The sequence below is a fragment of the Vulpes vulpes genome, chromosome 1 (genome assembly GCF_048418805.1).
Source record: "Vulpes vulpes isolate BD-2025 chromosome 1, VulVul3, whole genome shotgun sequence".
Lineage (NCBI taxonomy): Eukaryota > Metazoa > Chordata > Mammalia > Carnivora > Canidae > Vulpes > Vulpes vulpes.
The window spans coordinates 60,918,390-60,943,303 of record NC_132780.1 but is presented as its reverse complement, the minus strand read 5'-3'; the positions used below and the strand labels follow the sequence as shown (position 1 = coordinate 60,943,303).

The 24,914-nt window shown below is 35.1% G+C and overlaps 1 protein-coding gene across 2 annotated transcripts in view; it reads right to left on the bottom strand.

Moving 5' to 3' along the window:
- TBC1D32 (TBC1 domain family member 32) overlaps positions 1-24,914 on the bottom strand; it is a 206,466-nt gene that overhangs the window by 126,393 nt on the left and 55,159 nt on the right. For both annotated transcript variants that reach the window (XM_072765188.1, XM_072765193.1), the window contains 5 exons: positions 24,184-24,326; positions 20,401-20,528; positions 8,851-9,052; positions 8,203-8,285; positions 672-810 (listed from right to left, as the gene is read on the bottom strand). In XM_072765188.1, the coding sequence (XP_072621289.1) occupies positions 672-810; positions 8,203-8,285; positions 8,851-9,052; positions 20,401-20,528; positions 24,184-24,326 (695 nt within the window). The remainder of the gene's footprint in view (positions 1-671; positions 811-8,202; positions 8,286-8,850; positions 9,053-20,400; positions 20,529-24,183; positions 24,327-24,914) is intronic.

Below are 24,914 nucleotides of genomic sequence, written 5' to 3'. Positions count from 1 at the left end.
ATACACTACTTACTCTTCACAGCCAAAAACTCTCAGTTATTCAGAGGGTTAGGTAAAAGTAGGAAATTAGAACTGAAGAACAAATAAAATGGTATTTACAACCTGGTAACCTGGTAACATCAATATACAACAGCTGGCAGAAACAAAGAAGACACGTTTAAAAGCATACATATGATCCTATAAAGCCAAGTTCAGAGATGTTTATACTATCACAGCAAAAAGCTGAATACACTTCACTGAACTTCTGAGAAAAGGCTAAATTATACTGTACATTTTACTTAATAGTATTAGTAAAATCCCTCGGCAAGTAGGTTTTTCAAATGAGAGGACTAAATTTTTATTAACATTTACACCCGATGAGGTTTCTCCCCTTCCTAAAATTCCACCCAGTTTTAGTATAACCAGATGTTTCTTATACTTATAACACATCTGGATGGTTAACTATATTTTTCAATTCCATCTGGTTACTTCCCATCCTGTAAACATATCCATAGATAGCAACATCAACTCTAATGCTTTCCTGAAAAAATAACAAGTTAAATATTACAATGCTATATGGTTTTTTAATTGAAGTTTAATAACCTCTTCACACAGAGAAGACAGAATAATGTTCTTTATAGCTTTTACAGCAACAAAAATTCTTTTTGCCTGCAGCAGATGGTAACTCATACCTGTAATTTTTTTGCATATCGGTTGAACATAAATGTCACACATTCGTTGATGGCACCTGTTCTTTGAAGAAATAGTAGTCCTTTGGGAGTGGCAGCAAAATTTAGTAAATCATCTAACAAATTCTCTTCCCAAGCCATACTGAAACAGGTAAAAGAAAAGTATTCATTCCTTTATTACACTCAAAACTGAAAAGAAAATATTACAGCTTAATACTGGTGATAAACTTATAGAGGACACACTGATTGCAAAATATTCAGTTTAAAAAATAAGATTAAAAGTATCGTTTCCTTGATAGTGAGTTTTTATTATATTTTCTATCTCAGTAAGTTTCTTTCACTTTAATCAAATATTAACTACGGGTATCAGCATTTTTTATTACATCTAGGTTCTCTCATCTGTGCTTTAATTTCATTCTCTTCTCCTACTATAATTCTGCTGGGCCTGGAGTCTCCAAGTCCCAACTCTCCATTATTTCTATACTTTCTTTTCACTACAGAGTATTTATCTTCCAACATTCTAAAGGATATCAGGCACAATATCTTTATTTTCATAGGTTTTTAATTTCACTTTTGGAGAATATTTCTTTCCTCAAAACACTTTTTTAAAGGAAGGCCAATAATATTCTCCAGAGAAAAAATCTGAAACATTCAGAAGACACAGTTAATAGGAAAGTCAGAACTAGAAATATGGAATCATATGTAGATAAGCACTTCATTCAGAAGTACCAAAAGTAGAAAATGTACTACCTAACTGGATGCTCCTGTCTGGAAAGAAACTTTAGATATAAAATTATGCCAAAAATCAGTATCTACACATATAGTGAAACTGTGAATATGTAGAAGTGCGCATTTTCTCCCTAAGGAAGTCACAGAAATCTGTTTTGGAAATGATTGTAAAGAAATTTGAAATCCAGGACTTTTCTGGATCAAAAAAAGAACTATTAGTACAGGTTTTGAAACATATATCCCTCTATACCAATCACAAAGCAATGGCCAAAGATATAACCATGTTTAAATAACAAATTCTACCATAGACAGAGAACAGAAACACAAAGAAATGGGCTCTACTTTTAAGGCAAATGCAGGCAATGAAACCAAATTTAGTTTCAGTAGGGTACAAATGACTAACAGAATTACATATGAGACACAGACCAGTGCTAGGCTCACTGCTTAAGACCTAGGTCTGAGCAAGACTAATAAAAATAATATACATTTAGCTGAATTAAAATAAAATTTATATATTAAAAAAATTACATTTAACAAAATACTTATATATGTATAACAGTCTCTAAAAGTAGGGCTTTGACAAGCCACAAGGCTAGGGGTACAGGAAGACACAGATCCTCATGTCTTGAAATGAGTACATTATCAATTTATTTTCTAGTTCTTCAGTTCTATCTGTGATGATATCTACATCATTACTGACAGGAGCCTCAAAATGCCAAGACAATATTTATTTAAAACACAACCATAAAAGAGAAAAACAATAAAACTGAGCAGGGAGAAATGAACATAAAAACATAAATAGGGAGAAACAGTAAGGGAAGAGTGAGAAAAGTAGGGAAAGAAGCAAACAAACAAAAAGACTCTCAAAAATGAACTCCCAAACTTTAAAAGATATCTAAAGTTAAGAGCTAGCAGAATCAACACTTATCAAATCAATCTATTCCAGCTGAAATAATTTCCAGAATTAATGACTAAAATAAATTTATGATATTCAAAGGAAGATTTTTAAAATTTTTCTATTAAAACTGAAGTAAAAAAGCAAAAGGAAAATAAAAACAGGTACTTTTTTTTAAAAGAAACACTGGAAATTTGGAAATAAAAAAACACAGTCAATTAAACACAAAGAATTACTGGATAGAAGAAAGGTAAAAAAAATTAATGTTTAACAAATGAGACATGGAGCACAGACTGAAAAGTCTCAACATATATCAAATAAAAGCAGTAAAAGAGAATTAAAGGAATATTTAAAAAGATAATAAGAATTTTCTAGATTTAAGGAAAGATATCACAGCTAAATTATAAGCTGTGAGAAAGGATATGACCTATAAGAGAAAGGTGATTATACTAACAGATTTGTCAGTTACTATTTATTCCAGAAGAAAATGGAATAATAGCTTCAAGCACTAATGAGAAATAATTATCTAGCAAAACTTTTATCCCCAGATAAACTATCAACTACTACTTATGATAAGTGAAACTATCAACAACCACTGAGCCTGGGTGATTCAGTCAGTTAAGCACCAGACTCTTGTTTTCAGCTAGGGTCATGTCAGGGTCATGGGATAAAGCCCTGCATTGGACTCTGCTCAACATAAGTCGGCTTGGGTTCCCTCTCCCTCTCCCTCTGTCTTCTCTCTCTCTCTCTCAATAAAATCTTTAAAAAAAAGAGGGGGGGGGGGAGGGTGAGAGAGAGGGTGGGGGAGTGGATGGATAGAAAGAACAAATACCACATTGAAGGGTGGGTTTGTGGGCTGGGGGAAAAATAGTCATTTTCAGATATAGCGGGAATATCAGTTAAATGCTCTTCAAACCCTTAAAAAACAAAGGAATACTATTTGGAAACTTAAAAATATACTTTATCGGGGGGGGGGGGGGTGAGACTATGAGAAAGAATGGACTATAAGTTTTAACAAATGGCAAAAATAATAAATGTCTACAAATTTAATAACTGACTGAAAAGAAAAATTAGGTCCTTCCAATAAAGAACATAAAATAAGGTTTTTCAAGCAAAGAGAGATTTGGGGTTTAAATGACCCTATAATACATCACAAATCTCAACCAACATAAAAGGATATATATAATGCAATCCAGATTCTCTAAAAATATAAATTAATTATAAGTCAACAGTTTTATAAAAAGATAATAGCAAAAGTAACTGTTTTAAATGAGTGTATTGCAAATAATTCATGGATTAAAGAGTAAAATCCAAATAGGAAGCTCTTAAAATATTTAAAAGAGCTTAATATGAAAGTGCTACATATCAAAATATATTAAAATTAGTATGGCTGATATAGTTTGCTTCTCTCGATATCCATTCTCATTCCCCCCACCTTTTTTTTAAGATTTTATTTACTTATGCATGAAAGACAGAGAGAGAGAGTAAGAGGCAGAGCCACAGGCAGAGGGAGAAGCAGGCTCTACGCAGGGAGCCCGACGTGGGACTCGATCCCAGGGCTCCAGGATCCCACCCCGGCTGAAGGCGGCACTAAACCGTTGAGCCACCTGGGCTGCCCTCATTCCCCTTTTCACTTACTTTCTTGTACTACAGAAGCTAGGGAAGGAGAAAAGATGAAAAGGAGAGAGAGAAAGATGAAAAGAGCATTAGCAAATCCAAAACCTGGTCTTTGCATAAACTAATGCAAAAAAGTAGCTAAATAGGGAAAAGGGCCAAAAAAAATACTAAGACACAAAAAATAATTATAAGTAATGTTTAATCATAAAGAATATTTTGAACACATTAACAAAAAAATGTTTAGATTGAAAAATGTAGTCTTTTTAGAAAATATAATCAAGTCTCTCAAACACAAATAAAAAACCTGAATAGCCATTAGCCACTGGAACACATGGGTGGCCCAGTGGTTGAGCGTCTGCTTTGGCTCAGGGCATAATCCCAGAGTCCCAGGATCAAGTCCCACACATGGGGGCTCCCTGCGTGGAAACTGCTTCTCCCTCTGTCTGTGTCTCTGCCTCTCTCTCTGTGTGTGTCTCTCATGAATAAATAAATAAAATCTTAAAAAAAAAATTAGCCATTAAAGAAAGTGCATTTTAAAGTCTACCTTGATTCCCATCCCCCAAAATAAAACAACACAGGCAAAAAACCTTACAGGTTGCATCCCACAATTCTGAAAAATTATACAGAATTGACATAATTTAGTTTATCTTCTCTGCCATGATCTCAGCATTTAATTGTTTCAATTATAGAAAAGACACTGTTTCAAAATGGAAAATCCAAGCCATTAAATTTGTTTATTGGTGCTGGGATAAGGGTATTGGCAACAAGTACACAGTTTTGTTAGCTTATGAGAACTGGTCAAAGACTCCTCCTGACCCCCAACTTTATCCTCTAGTTTTCTAAAGGCTCCTTCATGATTGGGGCAGATTGGGCACACTGTTTTCCCTCTGATTATATTCTTCTCTTTGGTCACCCTAATGATGATCCCACATGGTTTGTCATCACTATTAATCAACCAAACCAGCATGGTAGAAATTTCAGTTGGGGCTACAATTTTAGGTCTAGATTTAAAAGACACCAAACCCCTATGATGACTACATAAAAACTTCTATCTTCTCTGTAGTATAGTAAAGCATCAATAAATGGAAGGGGGGGGGGGATTTTTAACATATGCTATCAGAAAATAAAAGCTCAAAATACCTAACATTAGTCTATCAGAGGCTCAAAAATATGAATTTTAGCAACCTAATTTTACCTTTATCATTTCAGTCTTAGTCTTACTGTTGGTGTCATTATTTAGAAACTAGTGTCTAGAGGTAGGAGAAGTGTTATTAATTTATTCACTTATTCAAGAAAGGTATCAGGAATGGGAGAAGATATTTGCAAATAATATATCTGATAAAGGGCTAGTGTTCAAAATATGTAAGAATTTATACAACTCAATAAACCCCCTCCCAAAATATTCCAGTTAAAAAATGGGCATTAGATGACAAGACTAGACATAAAAGAAGACACACAAATGGCCAACAGACACACGATGAGACGTTCAACATCAATCATCAGGGAAATGCAATTCAAAACCACAAGGGGATATCATCTCACACCTGTCTTAATGGCTAAAATGAAAAACATAAGAAACAACAAGTATTGGCAAGGATGTGGAGAAAAAGGAATCCCTGTGCACTTTTGGTGCAAACTGGTGCAGCCACTATGGAAAATGGTATGGAGGTTCCTCAAAAAATTAAGAATAGATCTACCACATGATCCAGTAATTCCACTGGAATAGTACTTAGCCACAAAAGAGAATGAAACCACACTCTTGGCATAACATGGATGGAGCTACAAAATATAATGCTTAAGTGAAATATGTCAGCTGGAAAAAGACAAATAGCATGTAATTGCACACATATGTGGAATTTAAGAAACAAAACAAGAGCAACAAAAAATGACAATTCAAAAAGCAGACTCTTAATAAAAACAAATGGTTACCAGAGGGGAGGCAGGTGGGGTTAGAGGTGAAATAGGTAAAAGGGTTTAAGAGTATACTTATCGCCATGAGCAATAAGAAACATATGTATTATGAAATTGTTGAATCCCTACACTGTATACCTAAAAGTAATATAACACTCACTATATGTTAATTATACTGGAATTAAAAAAAAAAAGTAATCTCCTATGTACTGGCATTAAGATAGTCTAGTTAACTGACCCAGATGGTTTTACACTCAATTTTACCAAATTACAAAGGAACAAATAAAGTCTATCTCATGCCAACTTCTTAACACAGAAGAACAAAAGACATTCAGCTCTATGAGCTAATTTAATTTCAATGATGAAAATGAAATCAACAGTTCTGACTCTATATTATCAAAAACTCTATTAAATCTTTTGCTTCTAAGACATTACTATCATGCATTGAGGGAAACTCCTCTTTCCCCCAGAATCAAGATTCTACATGGAGCACATTCCCTAGTTTCACACTGCTTGCCCCTCCCCACCTACCACCTACTCACTTACTCCTCCTCTTGGAAGAAAGGACTCCAGAGACCTGAGGAAGACTTCAGCATGCCTGCCTAAGTAATGCCTCTCTCTTAGTCTACTTGTTTGTGATCCAGCTACCTGTAGGAAGCACACACTCTGCTTTCTTCTACTATGTCGTTAAGTTTGATCTTTGTAAACTATGCCTTAGAGGGAAGCCTATGGCCATCCACTGCCAATTATGACAGGAGGGTAAATCTAATTCTTGAGATCTCAAGAGGCCTGTGTTATTCAGTGTTTTGATTTTTTTATTTCTTTATCACTGTTACTTGGTTCACAACTCAGGAGGGAATAAGTGGCATGTAATTTATTAGCTTCTTCACACTCTAACTTCAGAATCTAAAAATATTATTGAGAGTAAAGTGTATTAACTACATTAATCATGTTCCCTCTTCAAGCCTATTGACCATACTATTTCTTCTATCTGAAATAATGTTCAGTTTTTAGTCAGTTAACAACTGTTCTGTTTAACTTAGCTTAACAACTTCTTATGGAAAGATTTCCCCCACAAGTTGCTTTCTCAATGGACCCAGCATAGCCCTATCATATAAACTTATCATACTATATTGCCACGTTGTATTTATTTGTATTCTAAACTACACAATAAGCTCTTAAGGCATACAGTTATCCTCAAAAGTCAAAGCACTTGGTCCAATATACAGCTGAATGAATTAGAAAATGAATGCATGCAAAATGAAAAATAACAAATCACAAAACACCTCAAAGAAAACAGATCTAGGGGTGCCTGGGTGGCTCAGCTGGTTAAGGGTCTTGGGATCCAGCCACCTCAGGGTCCCTGCTCAGCGGGAAGTCCGCTTCTCCCTCTGCTGCCCTCCCGTGTGCTCTGTCTCACTCTCAAATACATAAATAAAATCTTAAAAAAAAAAAAGAAAAAAGAAAAAATAGATCTAAAAATTACCTCAAAAATTGCAGAAATTGTCTCCCCTCCCTCCCCACACACACACAAATGGTAATATATTTAAATTCATGACAACTATCAGAAAAAAGTTACAGCTGATTTTTTAGAGGAGAATTAACTATTTGTTGAACTATTACACTGTTAAGGAAATGAAAAAGGCTTTTTGTTGGACTTCTTTAAACCATGCCTACCTGAAATGATATTTAAGTTTTTCTTAAGAATATCCCTTAAAGTTCTATTATCTGCTTAGAGTATGCCAACAACTAAGAAGAGAATCCTGGTACAAAAATCACCAGATCTTAATTTTTTTAAAATATTGTTTTTCCCTTATTAATCTGATCCCATGTCCTATTGGTATTTGTGAAAACACATGGAGACAACTAAATTAAAAACTGTGTAAATATTGATTTAAATTATTTTCCAATGCCAAATATAATTAAAATCCATTCCCACACATTTTGAAAAATCATAATTTAAATATAAATAGACTTCATTGGCATTTGAAAACACTTTATTACTACAGGAATTCCCTAGTTAGCTTTCCAAATTTAGTAGTTGATAATTCTCCACATTTTCGGAAACATTACACAGATCCAATTTCTTAACCCAAAATATAAACACAGGATAAAGCACATATAAAAAATAATGCTAGACTAAAGGTACAAATGTGACATAATCTCTAACATCACCCCTAAATGTAATTTTTCTTAATCCTATATGTATACAGTTACCTTCCTATATATTCCTTTTTTCAGATTTTATTCCAATCCCAGTTAATTAACATTTGATATAATAGTTTCAGGTGTATTTTTGCTACACTATTCAATTACATTCTTATTTTTAAATTATTTCAGCAAATGTAGAGAAAAAGATAAGTTTAGTCCAACTGTGCTTACATGTTTTGGGATTCCTGGCTTATCGAAGAAACAGAATCCGAGCCTTTTACTGGAGTAGGAATTCTTTCTGATAGCAAACTTGTCTAAAATATAACAGATTACATTATTTTTTATTGATAGCATTATTCATAAGATCTCATGATACATTTTTACAGTTGATCCTTAATATGATTAAAATTAAATTACCTTCAAATTTTAAGTTATTTTGTTTTTAATTAAATATCACATAAAATATTTTATAAGGGAAGTATATAAGCATGGGGGAAAGGCTTATTAGTTCACTGATACATACTATTTGACTACTGCTACAGTTTTTTTTTCTAATATTCATAACAAAACTCTAGCTGTCTGTAAAATGCTTAGAAATAGCTTCGAAAGAACAAAGTCAGTTTATGCAAAGATAATCTATCTAAAGCCTCTCCTACCAGAAGAAAAGACTTTGAAGTGCTCAGTTTGTCCTAGAACTTTGTCCTGGTAGGAGATGAGGTGAAGTCATCCTGTACTAATTAAAAAGCATTATGTTCCCTAGAGCACTGTGATGCTAAAAAAATCATATTTGCCCCAGTAAGAGACTCTAACTGCATTACAACAGTGACTATCTTTGAAATAAAGATTTGCAGGGAGGATAAAAAGCTTGAAAATTCTTACCTTCTTCCATGCCTTTGCTATAGACTCATGCAAACAATAAGGAATTAACAACTGCAGGCCTTCACATGTACCATATATTTGACGACACACAGAAATAAAAGCTCCTTTAACCACAGGCAACATTTCCGATCCAGAAAAAATAGAGATATCTTCATCAAGAAGCTTTTTCGAAAACTGGGCAATTATATGAGCACCTGTAGGACTAAAACATGATAGACTGAAAGTGACTCCAAGGTTAAAAATCACAACCTCTTAAAGTACTACCAAAAAGTCTAGCCATATCACAAACTTTGCATTTGCCTGGCTCCCCTTTAGTTCTCTAGCTTTTCTCTGACATGTCAATATTCCTGTTCCTGCACATGTACAGATAAATAATGAGGGCACACTTAACTATCCACATACCCCTCCATCCAACTGCAACAGTTACTAACATTTTGCCAGTCTTGTTTTACTGATTCTCTCACCTCCCCCTCTGCCCACCTATATTGGAATATTATATGCTATATCCCAGATATCCTTCTGTCCACCTCTACTGGAATATTAAATGCTAAACAGAGACATCATCTTACCTAGATGTATACTAGGTATAACTAACAAAAGTATAATTTGTAATATTATCTGATAATCCACCCATATCAAAATTCTCCTGTCTTAAGGTGTTCCTTATAATAGATATGTATAAATCAAAATTCAAACAAGTTTCATAGAGTGCTTTAAGTTATTGTGATCATTTAGGCCCTCTCCTTTCTTTTTTACCCATGCCATTCTTTATGTGGATAATTGCTTCACCATGGTGTCATCTGTGTTCCTCTACTTCTCCATATTTCCTATAAATTGATAATTATATCTAGGGGCTTAAAGTTCAATTTATTTTTTCTTGACAAAATAACTTCATTGGTAGTTGCTGTTGTGTAACTTGTACTATATCATATCATTAGATACATATCTGGTTTTCCCAATTTTAATGGTGCTAAAAATCAACTGGTCAGATGGTATGAGCCTGAATTCTCCTGTGGGAAGTCCTCCCCCCATCAAGCCTTTTACTTAATGGTTTTAGCATCAATTCATCATAATCTCCTACATCAACTATTTTATTAGGAGTTACCAAATGATTTTCTAGTTATTCTGCATTAACTAAAGTTTTTCTATGAAGAACTTTATCCTCAGTAACTTAACAGTTACATTAGAATACAGTTTGCGGGGCAGCCTGGGTGGCTCACTGGTTTAGCGCTGCCTTCAGCCCAGGACGTGATCCTGGAGACCCGGGATCGAGTCCCACATCGGGATCCCTGCATGGAGCCTGCTTCTCCTTCTGCCTGTGTCTCTGCCCCTCTCTCTCTCTCTCTCTCTCTCTGTGTGTCTGTCTGTCTGTCTCATGAATGAATAAATAAAATCGTTAAAAAAAAATTTGTTTAAAATACAGTTTGTACAGGGGCGCCTGGGCAGCACAGTAGGTTAAGTGTTCTATTCTTGGTTTCAGCTCAGGTCATGATTTCAGGGTCGGGAGAGAGAGCCCCACATTGGGCTCCACGCTCAACAGGGAGTCTGCTTGAGATTCTCTCTCTCTCCTGTCCCTCCCACTCATGCTCATGCTTGTACACTCTCTAATCAATAAATGTTTTTATTTAATTGTTTGTATAGGAAATAGAAAAAAAAAGAGTTTGAACATTTTTCATTAATTTGCAAAATGATAAGTTGGTATCCTCACAACCTTAGTGGATAATTGACAAGATTTTCTTTTTTAAATTTTAGTGTTTTTAAAACCATTATGGTATGCTTTATGTATATCAATCATTAAAGTCATTTTTTTAAAAAGATTTTATTTATTCATGAGACACACAGAGAGAGAGGCAGAGACATAGGCAGAGGGAGAAGCAGGCTCCCTGAAGACAGCCTGATGTGGGACTTGATCCCAGGACCTCAGGATCACAATCTGAGCCAAAGGCAGATACTCAAACACTGAGCCACCCAAGTGCCCCTACAGTCATTTTTTAATCCTCAAATTATCCATCTTAAACCAGTAAGAGGCCCCTTCTGGTAGCCTGGGATACTTCTGACACTATGATTTTAGTCTTAGATAACTTCCTCACCTTCTAGAATGGTAAGATATCTCAGGATCACCTTATATATTTCCTGGCCCAGTTCAGAAACAACTACCTTCAAGGATCCCTTCCTCCTTTTGTAGGAAACAACAACAACCACAACAAAAACTTAGATATTTAGAGACCACAATCTGGGTGCCAACTCAATGCTAAGAGATTGTCTTTACTTCTAGGCCGCAGTTCTAAGCAGCAGTTCTAAGAAAGTTCTAAGCAGCAGTTCTAAGAAAAGTATAAGAAAAATGAGTTAATACTTTTATTTCCATTATAAATTTAAAATTCAAGTTTCACTTCTTTAATTCTATATTCTAGTTCCTTATGATGCTAATCACTTGCTTCATTTTGGAATACATGCTAATAGTTTCAAAATACATTGAACACAGTTTAAGATCACTCTGAGAATTCTTTTTTTCAAACATAAGATATATCCACTAGAAATGTTCAAATCAGATCACTTGAAGTAATTTTTTTTCCTCTGCATAGGCAGGTTACTTACTTGGTAGTTAAATTCACTTATTTCCATTTGTTTGAATTTCTTTTAAATTTGAATTTTTCTTTTTGATTTAACTTTTACATTTAGCATGTGAAAGAGCTACATGACTCCAAAGTCAAATCTAGGTAAAATCAAGGCATAGCCCTGTATATCTTATATCTATACCACCCTACCCACATGGTTTTCTCCCTTCTTCTAAAACTATTACTTTTTAGTTTACCCTTTTATCACTCTTTTTGAAAAATATCAATATGATTTTGTTAATTCATATTCCCTTCTATTATTTAAAGGTAGCATTCTAAAACATTTTGCGGTATTGTTCACAAATATCCTGACGATAACTCCATAGGAATACATAAAAAAATTCCATGTTCCCATTGCACTGTTGCCAAGTGCTCCTTTGTGCAAAAACAAGTTAATCAGCTTCTTGTCATGGGGCATTTGGGAGGATTCCAGTCTTTTGTCAATATAAATAATAAAATCAGTAACAACCACAGCACAATAGGGATTCAGAAGAAATTGATATTTAATGTCTTAACTATTTAACTTCAATATAAGGTAAGCTTTGTCTAAAAAACTTAGAAATCTTCATGATTGGGGGGGAAATTGACTACATAATTAAATGTCTATATAGGAAAATTTTTTCAGACAAACCTCAATAGGGAATAAAAAGAAACAAAAGGTTGGTCTTCTTCATATTACAAAAGAATTGTTATCTATATAGAAAAAGACTTCCAGTTGAGTTTGGCAGATTGAACACACACATTCACAACTGCACTCTCTTAAAACACTAAAATGCAGAAGTAAAGGGAATTTTCAGAAGGCTTTCATAGCTGTCAAGGAGAAAAGAAAGGATGTGACAGTAACAATGTTTTGGAATCTAGAAAGTGGAAAGAAAGCAGCAGCAATTCAGGACCTGGAAAAACTGAATGATCAGCCACAATGCAGAACACAGGACAGAATTTATTTCATAGAACCTCTCAAAAAATTCAAATTGATGGTTTCAAGTATCTCTGGAATTAGGGGCAGAAGTGGGACTGAAAACAGAAGGGCTGCCTGAAAGTCAGCTTAAAAAGAAGTCTGATCAGCTTCTCTTCCATATTCCACATAGCCACCCCCATGATATCTTTTGGAAGGCAGGCAAACATTAAGAACAGTAGAGTACCACAGAAATTAATCAAAGCTTATGCAGGAAAACTTAGAAATCACTTACCCCACCCAGTCATCCTCTCCCGCTAGGCTTACACTCTCTGCAGGCAGCTAACTATAAGAGCCTTTTCTACAGAATCTGACCAGAACAAAGATTAAAGATGCTGCTATTAGAGATTCCCCCAAACAAATCCATGACAAGATCCCCCCACAGCAAAGGCCACAAGTGACAAGGTCCCACATTACCGCACAGTTTTCAAACAGCTATTTACTGACTTTTAAGTATTTGAAGAAATCTCTAATTTAAAATCTGAAGCCAAGACAATACACAGAAAAGGCAATGTGGAAGGAGAAAAAGAAAATGAGAAATGAAACTTCGTATCTCCACTAATGTAAGAGAACTTAAACTCATGAAACAAGAATAAGATAGTAGATTAAGAATGTTCTCTTAGAGAAAGCTTAAGAAATGTAAATCTTCTGAATATAAGGGCTAGAAAATAAAGCTGAGGAAATTTCCAAGACAGTAAAAAATTTAAAAAGCAAGTTCCTGGAGGATGGTCCAAGAGAGTGGTAAGAAAATCCTCCTCCTGTGGACACACCCAATCTACAGCTACATATGCTCATTTCCCTGTGAAAAAGATCTGATAACTTCCCACAACAAAGGATAAAAGGACCAGATCAAAACAGGTAGAAGTAGAGATATAGTCTCCCAAAAAACACCCCACTCATGATGTGGTAACACACAACAAGAAGGGATCTCACCAGACAGGTGCTTTTCTCAGAGGAGTAAAAAGTTGGTACCCCATATCAAGGCCCCCACTCCTGGGATCTACGACAGAGAAATAAACCCACAGAACACCTTAATTGGAAAACCAAAAAGGCTAACAACCAGAGGGGTCTTAAAGTGCTATAAGGAAACATATGACCCTCTTAAAGGGCTTGCTTGTAGTTTCGCTCCAAAATCCACGAAAGAAACAGTAGTCTAGAAAGGCTGCTAGACTGTATATAAGGGAGACTCATTTGCTAATATAGGGACATTGGTTGGAAGGGAAGAGGACAGCTGAGATTCTCCTCAGAGACAGATGAGGATGGCAGATGCCACAGATGCACTCTCCACATAGTCAGCTAGCAGGGCTACTACCACCTTGCTGGCACAAGGTGCTTTCATGGCACTTGTTGAGGCTGGTGAAGAGTTGTAGCACTCCCGACTCCCTAGCTAGAGCATGAGCCCAAGCTGTCAGGGCAGTCTCCTGTTCCCAACCTAAAGCCAGTACACAAGGTACTCTCCTGCTCCATTAAGGAAGCCCGTGGATACATATACTCAAGACATTTTCCTGTTGTCTTTCTAAAGCTAGTGAGTATGCCCTGTTCTCTACACCTTCTACCTGCCTTGCTCAAGCCAACAGATGCACACAAACCACACAGGCGACACAGCTTGATCACCAGGCCCTGATGGCCATGAGGGCTACAGAGCTCCATCAGATTATAACAGGAAAGACCATGCTTGGCAGGCCGTCAATCCCAGAGCCCTACACAACCAGCAAACTGAAATAATCCCAATCTTCCTATGAAAAAGGTCTATTTACTTAGCCTACAGCTTTTGCCTAAGGAATAGGTTTCAGGTTTCCCACACATCAAGGGGCTAAGGAGGCACTCCAAGGAAACAAAAACAGGGAAACACCATCCTTGCATACCCCCACTCCAGCCTCACTACAGCTTGATAAGACCTCCCAGAGAATATATTATACATTCATCTGGAACTCAGATTTTTGCAACTCACACCTCCCACAGGACTAAACATATTTGCACACTTTCAAAGCTGCTGCCTCATGACCTGGCTTTTAATCAGCTGAACTAGATGCTAAATGAGCTTCCTCCCCTTGGATCACTCATAGGCCTTGGCAAGCCTCAGAAAACATTATTTCAGCTCAGGTCTTGATCTCAGGGTCATGAGTTCAAGTCCTATATTGGGCTCATGCTGGGCATGGAGCCTACTTAAAATTTTTTTTTTAAAAAAAGGCATTATTTTTTCTTTCCCTAAAAAGTTGACATCAGAAACATAAAACATGGTAGGGAAGTAAAAATGTAGTTTTGGAATATGTTCAAATTTAAGTTTCCAGCAATTTAAAATAGATAGCCATATATATAGGATGATACATGTGAACCTTACAATAACCACGGAATCTGTAATAAATGACAAAGAGAGGTACTATGTAATGATAAAGGGATCAATCTAGCAGAAAGATATAATTTAAATATATAACCCAACATAGGAGCACCAAAGCATATAAAGTAAATATTAAGAGATCGAAGGGGAGAAACTGACAGCAATACAGTAATAGGGGATTTTAACATCCCAGTTATAACAGATCATCCAAACAGAAAAGCAGTAAGGAAATAATTGGATTAAATAATGCATTAGACCAGTTGGACATAACAGATCGATCTACACACACACACAGAACATTCGTCCAAAATTCAGAAAATACATTCTTCTCAAGTGTACATAGAACATTCTCCAATACAGATCACATGTTGGGCCACAAAGCAAGTCTCAATATAGAAAACTGAAATAGGGCAGCCCGGGTGGTTCAGTGGTTTAGCACTGCCTTCAGCCCAGGGTGTGATCCTGGAGACCCAGGATGGAGTCCCATGTCGGGCTCCCTGCATGGAGCCTGCTCCTCCTTCTGCCTGTGTCTCTGCCTCTCTCTATGTCTCTCATGAATAAATAAATAAAATCTTAAAAAAAAAAAACCTGAAATAATTTCAAGCATCTTTTCCAACCACAATATTATAAAACTAGAAATCAATCACAAAAGGAAACTGGAAAAACTATAAATATGTAGAGATTAACATGTTACTGAACTACTGGGTTATAGAAGAAATCAAAGATGAAAAAAAATACCTAAAGACAAATGAAAACAGAAATACAACATACCCAAATCTGGGATGCAGTAAAAGTGGTCCTAAGAAGGAAGTTCTAGCAATACAGGTCTGTATCAAGAAACAGGAACTATCAAAGAATTTAACTTTACACCTAAAGGAACTAGCGGGAAAAAATAAAGCCCAAAGTTGGAAGAAAGTAATAAAGATCAGGTCAAAAATAAATCGAGACAAAAAGGTAACAGGAAAGATCAACAAAGCTAAGAGTTGGTTCTTTGAAAGATAAAACTGATAAGCTATTAGAGCTAGACTCACCAAGAGAAAGAGGGCACAAATGAATAGTCAGAAATAAAAGAAGTAAAAAATGATACCACAAAAGTATAATAGGATCATAAGAGACTACTACAAACAATTATACACCAATATATTGGATAAACTCCTAGAAACAATATTCCAAGACTGAATCATGAAACAGAAAATCTGAACAAAATGATTGCTGAGAAGATTGAATCAGGATCAAAAACCCAGACAAGAAGGCTTCACTTTTTTTTTTGAATTCTACCAAACATTCAAAGATTTAACAACTATTCCTTCTAAATTATTCCCAAAAGATGAAGAGAAAGGAAAGCTTCCAAACTCATTTTATGAACCAGCACTACCCTAATACCAAAACCAGACAAAGACACCACAAAAAAAGAAAATTAAGGGCCAATCTCCCTAATGAACATAGATGCAAATACTCTCAATATTAGCAAATTGAATTCAACAATACTTTAAATGTATCATATACCATGATCAAGTGAGATTTATTCTAGGAATGCAAAGATGGTTCAACATCCACAAATCAACATGATACACATTAACAAAATGAAGGATATATGATCATCTTGAGAGATGCAGTAAAAGCATCTGACAAAATTCAATATCCATTTGTGATAAAAACCATCAATTAAGCAGGTAAAAAGGGAACATATCTCAACATAATAAAGGCCAAAAATGACAAACCTGCAGTAAGTATCATACTCAATGGTAATAGCTGAACGCTGACAAGGACAAGGATCCAGCTGAACGCTGGATCACTTATATTCAACACAGTATTGGAAATTTAGCCACAGCAATTAGACAAGAAATAGAAATAAAAAGGTATTCAAATGAAAAGTAGTAAGACTATCACTACCTGCAGGTGACATGCTGCTACATATGGAAAACCCTAAAGACTATCAAAAAATTATTGGAATAAATAAGTTATATAAAGCTACAAGATGCAAAATATGGAAAAACCTTTTGCAAATCTATATATTAATAAGGAACAAGAAAAATCCAAAAGGCAATCAGTCACATCAAAAATAAAAACCCAGAAATAAATTTAACCATGGAGGTAAAGACACATATACTAAAAACTACAAAACATTGATAAAAGAAGCTGAAGATACAAATAAATGACAAGATATTCTGTGCTTATAAACTGGAAAATTATTAAAATGTTAAAACTACATATGATAGAGAGTGAAGGCAACTCCTATCAAAATTTCAGTGGTATTTTTCCACAGAACTAGGACAAACAGCAATTATAAAGGTTATTACCATGATAAAAGCTACATACCAGAACAAGATAGCACCAGTCTTTTTTTTTTTTTAAGATTTTATTTATTTGAGAGAGTGCACACAAGCAGGGGAAGAGGGACAAGCAGACTCCCTAATGAGCACCGAGTCTGATAAAGGGCTCGATCCCAGGACCCTAAGATCATGACCTGAGCTGAAGTCAGATACTTAACACCTGAGTCACCCAGCACCCACAACACCAGGTCTTCAATAAACTCAAGAAAGCTTTAAAAAATATTTTTTTTTCTTAAAGATTTTATTTATTCATGAGAGACACAGAGAGAGGGGCAGAGACATAGGTAGAGGGAGCAGCAGATTCCCTGCAGGGAGTCTGATGCAGAACTCGATCCCAGGACCCTGGGATCACAACTTGAGCCAAAGGCAGATGCTCAACCACTGAGCCACTCAGGTATCCCAAAAAGATTTTTTTAATAACATTAAAATCAATGGAATTTGCTCAATATTTGAATATACAGAAAGATTTAATAGGAAAGACCATGTGGAGGATTTAACAATGAAGTAGAATTTAAGTATATTTAAAAATATGCTAAAGAAAATTATTAGCTCTCGAGAAAATAAGAAGCTATAGGGAAAAGCTGTAGGGAAAAAAGAGTAATCACATAGCTGGGCTGTGAAGATTGTAGGTAGATACAGTATGACCCTTATGAAGGATATTGTTCAACTGTATTGCATTGATGGGCAGCAGGGGGCTGGGAGGGGGATCCAGGCGTGTTTATATGGGTGGTTGAGAGGGATAGGAGAGAGAAATCAAGGGATTATGCCTTAAATTAAAATCAAGTGTTAGAAGAATATTATCTAATGATCATCTAAAGCAGCCAAAAGTAATTGCCTTGGAGAACAAGAAGGAACTACTACTTTTGCTATTAAGCCCTGCATGTTTACTGTGTGCACAGATTTTCAGGTTGATTGAAAAAATAAAACAAATGGACAAAAGATATGGAAAGAAACTCTGCTATCATAAAATGAACACAGCCAATAACTGTATCTCCATAAGAGCAATAAGATGCTCAAATTCAACTAGAGTCAGGTCAGTATGGATCAAAACAAGATCTTTCACCTATTAGGTTACCAAAACATTCCATCACCTGATACTGGTTAGAACAGCTTTCACAAAAAGCTTTTAAAAATTTCAATCAAATAAAACCTACAGCTCAGTTTGGTCAAACTAGCCATATTTCAAGCTCTTAAGAGCCACAAGTAGCTAGTGGTAACCTGACCATGCAGATCTAGAACATTTCATCATCCCATAAAGCTCTACTGTATGGAACTATTCTGGAGAAGGGAATCCTGAGAGGCTAGGCCTGGAGGTGGAAGCCAGATATGACTAAGAACAGCCATGTAGTATCCAGTCAGACAGGTGGCCAGAGTTACTGAAGTCAGCAGTCTGGACCAGAAGGGCCCCTCCCTCACTGAGCCATAGGATCTAGCACCTAGGCTTTTATTCCCTAGGCAGGAAAACCCAATCCACTTGACAAGTTTGAAAAAAGTACCAAACCAAGGCCAAAAATTCTTAAAAATTAAAAATGACTGCCAAGACAAATTCAAGAACAGCTTCTTTGAGCAAAACAAAGATTAAAATGGAAAAGCTAAGGGATGGTCACTTCTCTAAATGCAACATCTCATCACAGATGCACCAGAAAGAGAAAGCAGAAGAAGAAATATGATCAAATACACAACAGAAGCAAAAACCCCTGTGCCAAAGGATGCAAGTCTTCAGCATAAAATTGCCTAACTAATGCCTTAAAAGTTCCTAGAATAAGTTACACCCTCATGAAACATCAGGTTCTAGAAACTTTTAGAGGCAAAAAAGAAACTTAGACATAGGACTTGGCAATACTAGATGTGGGAAGACAGTGTAACCATATTTTCAGTCTCAACTGAGTAAAGCTACATTCTGAGCCATAAGACCTTTATATTAAAAAGAATATATATCATACAAAATGTACTCTCAGACCCATAAGTACATAGGTCAAAGAAGATTTTAGTGAAGTTTAAAAATAATTTGAAGTGAAAACAAAAATACAACGTATCAAAATCTGTAGGATGCAGCAAAAGCAGTAATTAGAAGAAAATTTATAGCATTGAATGTATATGATGAGAAAATAGGTCTAAAAATCAATAATCAAGGCTCCCACATAGGAAATTAGGAAAAGAACTAAAACCAAATGAAATAAAAAATAAAAACAGAAATCAATTAATTAAAAAACAAAAATAAAATCAACAGAGGAAAAAAAAGTTGGTCTTTTAAAAACATCAATAAAATTGATAAGCTTCTAGGCAGGTTAAAGAAAAAAAAATTACTAGTATCAGAATTCAGAGAGAGAATCATTACTAATCCCATGGACAATTAAAAGGAATAAAGGAATATTATGAACAATCTATATCCACTAAATCAAGATCAGACAATGATATTACAAAATATACAGACTGATATCTCTCATGAGCATAGACATAAAAATCCTCAACAAAGAATAGCAAATCAAATCTAAGAATGTATAAAAAGAATCATATGCCATAACAAAATGGGATTTACTTTAGCTATGCCATGCGGAGTTCAATATTCAAAGATTAATATAACCTACCACAATCAACAGGATTTTTAAAAAACACGTATTGCAGCATTATTTATGGAGGCAAAATCCTAGATACAACCTGATATCCATTAATAGGAGAAAAGTTTGAAAATATTATGGCAAAGTCATATCAAAGTACTACTGAGCTATTAAAAAGTGTTTAATTCTGCACTCATCTAGGAAGATGCTTATGATTACACATAAGAAAATTGAATATTGTATATGCTATTTCTATAAAGAGGAAACAAAAATTCTGTGGTTATGAATATATGTTTGATACATTATTATGATGCAGAGAAAGTCTACAAGTATAACCAAAATGTTATCGTTGGTAACAGCCAGGAAATAGAACTTAGCCAGGTAAAGAGGGAAGATAGACAAGTTAGCTTTTCCTTTGTGCACCTTTGTGTGGTTAAACTCAAATCAATCCTGGATGGCTTTAGAAGTCTGAAAGAGTCCAAGAAGCAAAAACATCCTATCTAGTGAACCCTCCTATTTTTACTTTGAAGTTGCTCACATCAAGGCCTACTCTGCCTGCATAGTCCATAATCCTGGTTACTACTTCAACCTGAATCACCTAATACATTGTTAGAGGCTGATCAGGAACCTAACTATCTAGAATAGCTATCCTGATTTTCATTATTAACATGCTGAATGACATTTTAGAACCTTTGAATCAGATCGAGAAAATATGCTAAAAATTCCACAAGCTTAAAGCATGGACACATACCTTTTTTCTTCAGAAGAGTTCATATTTTCTCCATAAAGTAGCAAGGTAAGTCCTTCTTCTACAGAGGCAATCCTTGCCAAAATATCAGCTATGTGAATTAAAGCTGTTTCAGAGCAATTTGGAGCAGCCTGTACATTAAGAAGATAACAAATCATATAATTTTATGACATGCTAACATTTCACAGACTAAAATTTTAGGGTCGTAGTGTAGTCTAATAAAGCTATATTACCACCACAACAAAAAAAGTTAATGTTTGGCTGCAAAGTACATCTGAATGATATGTGTCATTATGTTATATTCACTTACCAGCACAGTTGATGCGGCAGATGCATACAGATTTTTTACTCAAACCAGTTATTGTTTATTAAGACAACAGAGAGAACTGCTGTTCCTATTACAGTTTTATATATAGTTCTGTTTGACAAATGCAGTAGCTCCTCTATTTCCAGTTTGCCCTTTACTTTCCATTCACTGGTTCCTGAGTATCCATCCCAATTTTATTATACATGGTTTCTAACACACTGCCATCATGTCTAAGGAACACTATCCCTTCCTGCAATTGGTTGGGTCATGAGTTATAGGTCTGAGTAAGGACAACCAATTCATGAGATAGCCAATAGCAAATGATGTCATCTAATGGGGGCTGAACCAATCATATTTCTTCACTTTTAATTTTAAGTGGAAATACTATAAAATAGACTTGCCAGTATTTAGCAAATTAGTACAAGCAAATACTAAAAAACTAGAGTGATATTAATACTGGTGCCCATCTAGAAGCCTAAGTCTACTAGAGTTTCTGTTCTTTCTGAGGCCTACTTATCTGTCTATACCTGCACAGCTGCCAATACACATATATATGCTCTATAAGAAATCTAAGTATCTATACTTTGCAACCAATACGTCCTAAGAAATTCAGTGAGTTAACTAATGAGTCAGGCATACTTACCTGAATATTTCCTTATTATATGAGGCTTTATTATACAGTGTATTACTTTCACATTGAATACCTTCCTTAAAACAACTTCTCTGCCTGGAATACTTTCCTTCTCTCATACATTCACTTTTTTAAACCTTTCTATTCCTCATCCAGTATTTTAATAGTTTGCCTTTCCTATTAGAATAGGTTCCTTTAGAGCAAAGTGTAAGTCTTAAGCTCTTCTATATTTCAAACCTAGCAAAGAGCCAATGATACAGTAGTGACTCAATGGGTGATACTCAATGCTTTAAGATTAAATACAGAATGCCTATTATGTGCTAGAGGGCTGTTTCTTTCACTCAAGAATAATTCCAGCATAATTAGAGAAGTAGATAACATGGGAATATAGTGAATTAAACATAACTTTTCCAGGGAGGACTAGGACAAATTTTCGAAGAAAAAAATCAAACTATGGCCTGAAGAAAGGAATTTTTCACTTAGACCAAGACTTTCCAGGGTGGGAAAAGTATGCAAACATAGGGAAATCTTATAACCTTGTTCAAAAAATGCAAAGAATCTGTTATAAATGAAATACATGGGGTAAAATGGGAAAAATACATAGAATATAACAGAGAAGTTGATAAATTTCAGACTTTTTAACTAGACATCTTTATCTAGCAGGCAACAAGCAGGAAAGTACTGTGACAGCCTTAGTGACGAGACAGCAGACAGGCCAGAAAAGTAAAAGACTAAAAAAATAAAATTATTTCAATATTCCAAGCAAGGAATTATTAGAGCTAAAATAAAATCGGTAGCAAATGGGATTAAAAGACATACATGGATCTAAGAGAGGCACAGGAGAACAAGTGTATAGGACTTAACAAGTCTATAGGGCTTAATTATAAATGGAATAAAGAAAATGAGGAAGAAGCCTAGATGAACAGCATTCCTACTCATCACACAGGGAAATGTGATGAAGGAGCAAAAAAAAAAAAAAAGAGAGAGAGAGAGAGAGAAAAGAAAAGAAAAGATTTGAAAAGTGACAAATCAAAAACTATTGTTTTAAAAACTGAGTTTGATTTGTTCATGGAATAACTCAAAAAGGTGTTCAGCAAGCATCTAATGACAAATCTGGAGCTAAAGAGATCTAAATTTAGAAGTTAACTATACATCTAATTTTCAGAACTGGAGGAAGTCACCTAGGAAATGCATACTGAGAGAAGAGTGAACCAAGTTGTGACTCACTGAAGACAGCAGGAAAGGGAAGCCCTCATAGGTGAGAGAAAAAGAATGCTTAGAAAGGGAAGGTACAGGGATCCCTGGGTGGCTCAGCGGTTTAGCGCCTGCCTTTGGCCCAGGGTGCGATCCTGGAGTCCCAGGATCGAGTCCCGCGTCAGGCTCCTGGCGTGGAGCCTGCTCTCTGTCTCTCTCTCTCTATCATGAATATATAAATAAATAAATCTTTAAAAAAAAAAAAAAAGAAGAAGAAGAAAGAAAGGGAAGGTACAAAATATATAGGAATTCAGGAAAGCCAGGTAAACAATTTTAGAAGTTGTCTACGGTGTTAATCAGTCGATAATAGTCTCTAAAGTGGTTACTAGTTACAGGTGTAGCAAGTTACAAGCAACAGCAATCAAAGCAGCATCAAGGATGTAATGGAAGTAAGATGATAACGCAATGTTTTGAAACATGACAGAATAGAGGGAGCCAGGACAACTATAGAGGGAGCCAGGACAACTATGGCAGTCGTGCATAATTAAAAGCTTATCATTAAAAAGATCAGGTATTAGGTGGTAACTAAGATGTGCATTGGATGATCAAGAGCTTCTTTTATCCCAACTATGAGACAGATTCAGGTATATTTATAGATAAAGGAAAGAAGCCACAAGAAGATAAAAAGTTAAATATATATGAAAGCAAAAATAACTCTGAAACAAAGTCCAAGAGCACATTTCTCAAACATGGTAAATGGTTCATATTTCATATTACTATTGACATCATGGCATTCTATTATATTAAACTGTATTAGGAATTCTGTTGGTTCTTCTCTATTATCTTCCTAAGGCTAATCATGAAATCAAAATTATCTCCCTTTAATTTCCTAGAATTCCATACTTTGTACCACATTCAGATAAACGCTGTTTTCTGAATGAGCAATGAATAATGACCATATGATGGCGTGAACAGCTGCCCAGCCCATTAAGTGGAGATGAAAACAGTAAAAATACTACAAAACACACACGTGGAAAGGCAAAACCTTTAGCCTATTAAGATTTAAGTCATTCCCCAAAGCTTAAGTCGTAGAAATGAACAGACAGCAGTGCAAGTAGTGTTATCAACTCTGCCACCTATTAAATATCTGCCCCTGAGAAATCCACTTCTTTCAGCCTCATTTGTAAGGATTAAATTATATAATATAAAGAAACAGGCCATACAAACTGTAAAGAGACATAAACATCCCAGTTCTGAACATACATATAAGGTTTTTTCTAAAAAACTAGTTCTTCATACAAAACAGAGTTGACTTCAGAAAAATAATGTAAAGGCCATAAAATTACTATTAAAACAAATAAGAAAATTCACAGGAAATATTATATGTGCAAGACAAATATCTTAATAACTTCTCTCAATCCTCAAAATCATAGGAAAAAAATTGTTTGTATTGTCCCCCTACATTGTCAATAACAAATCAATTGACTACATAAACTATGATCTAACAGTAAATAAAAATCTATGTCAGCATAAAATACATTCATACATGGAAAGATAGTATAATAACTATTTCAAATACATCAAATTTAGAAACAAAGTCCCCCTGAATATTCCCTAATACCCAATTAAGAAACTCTCTTTAGTAAATACCAACCTTGGTTTCTTTCATTAAATTATGAATAGGCTGAAGAAGTGCCTCAATCACAGTATTATTATATAGGCATTCGACTGCACACTCTTTTTGATCACAGAGTATCTGAAGAACTTCAGTCACCATACTTGCAGGAGAGTAATTATCTGATAAATAAGTACTTTTAGAAATTAAAATTTTAAACATTAAGAACTCAATATATCCTCAATATATCTTATTTATGAGTTAGCCATTGTTGTTCTAAAAAAGCTCAATATTAAGGTTAAATAGGAAAAAAAAAAATCATACAACAAATTGCCCAAAAGATGAGGTATTGTTAAATAATAACCTGAAATTTATGGGGAAATCAATTAAGCTTAAAATATACTCAAGTCAATTTTTTTAAAAAGTAAATAACAAATCTGAATGCTGAGAAACAACAGATCATTCACTGTTTGACATTAAGTCACTGCTTAACAGTGAAGATACAATTTGAAGCAAATTTATAACTTTTCTCCTCCCAGAAACACTTACTCGCATTCACTTTTTCCTTTTCTTAAAATATGTATTTGGGGCACCCAGGTGTCTCAGTTGGGCATCTGACTCTTGAATTCAGCTCAGGTCACAACCTTGGGGTCATGAGATGGAGCCCCACATTGGGCTCCACACTCAACAGTGAATCTGCATGCGTTTCTCTCTTCTTCTCCTTGTGCCCCGCCCCCAGCAATTGGATATACACGCAGGCACACACACTC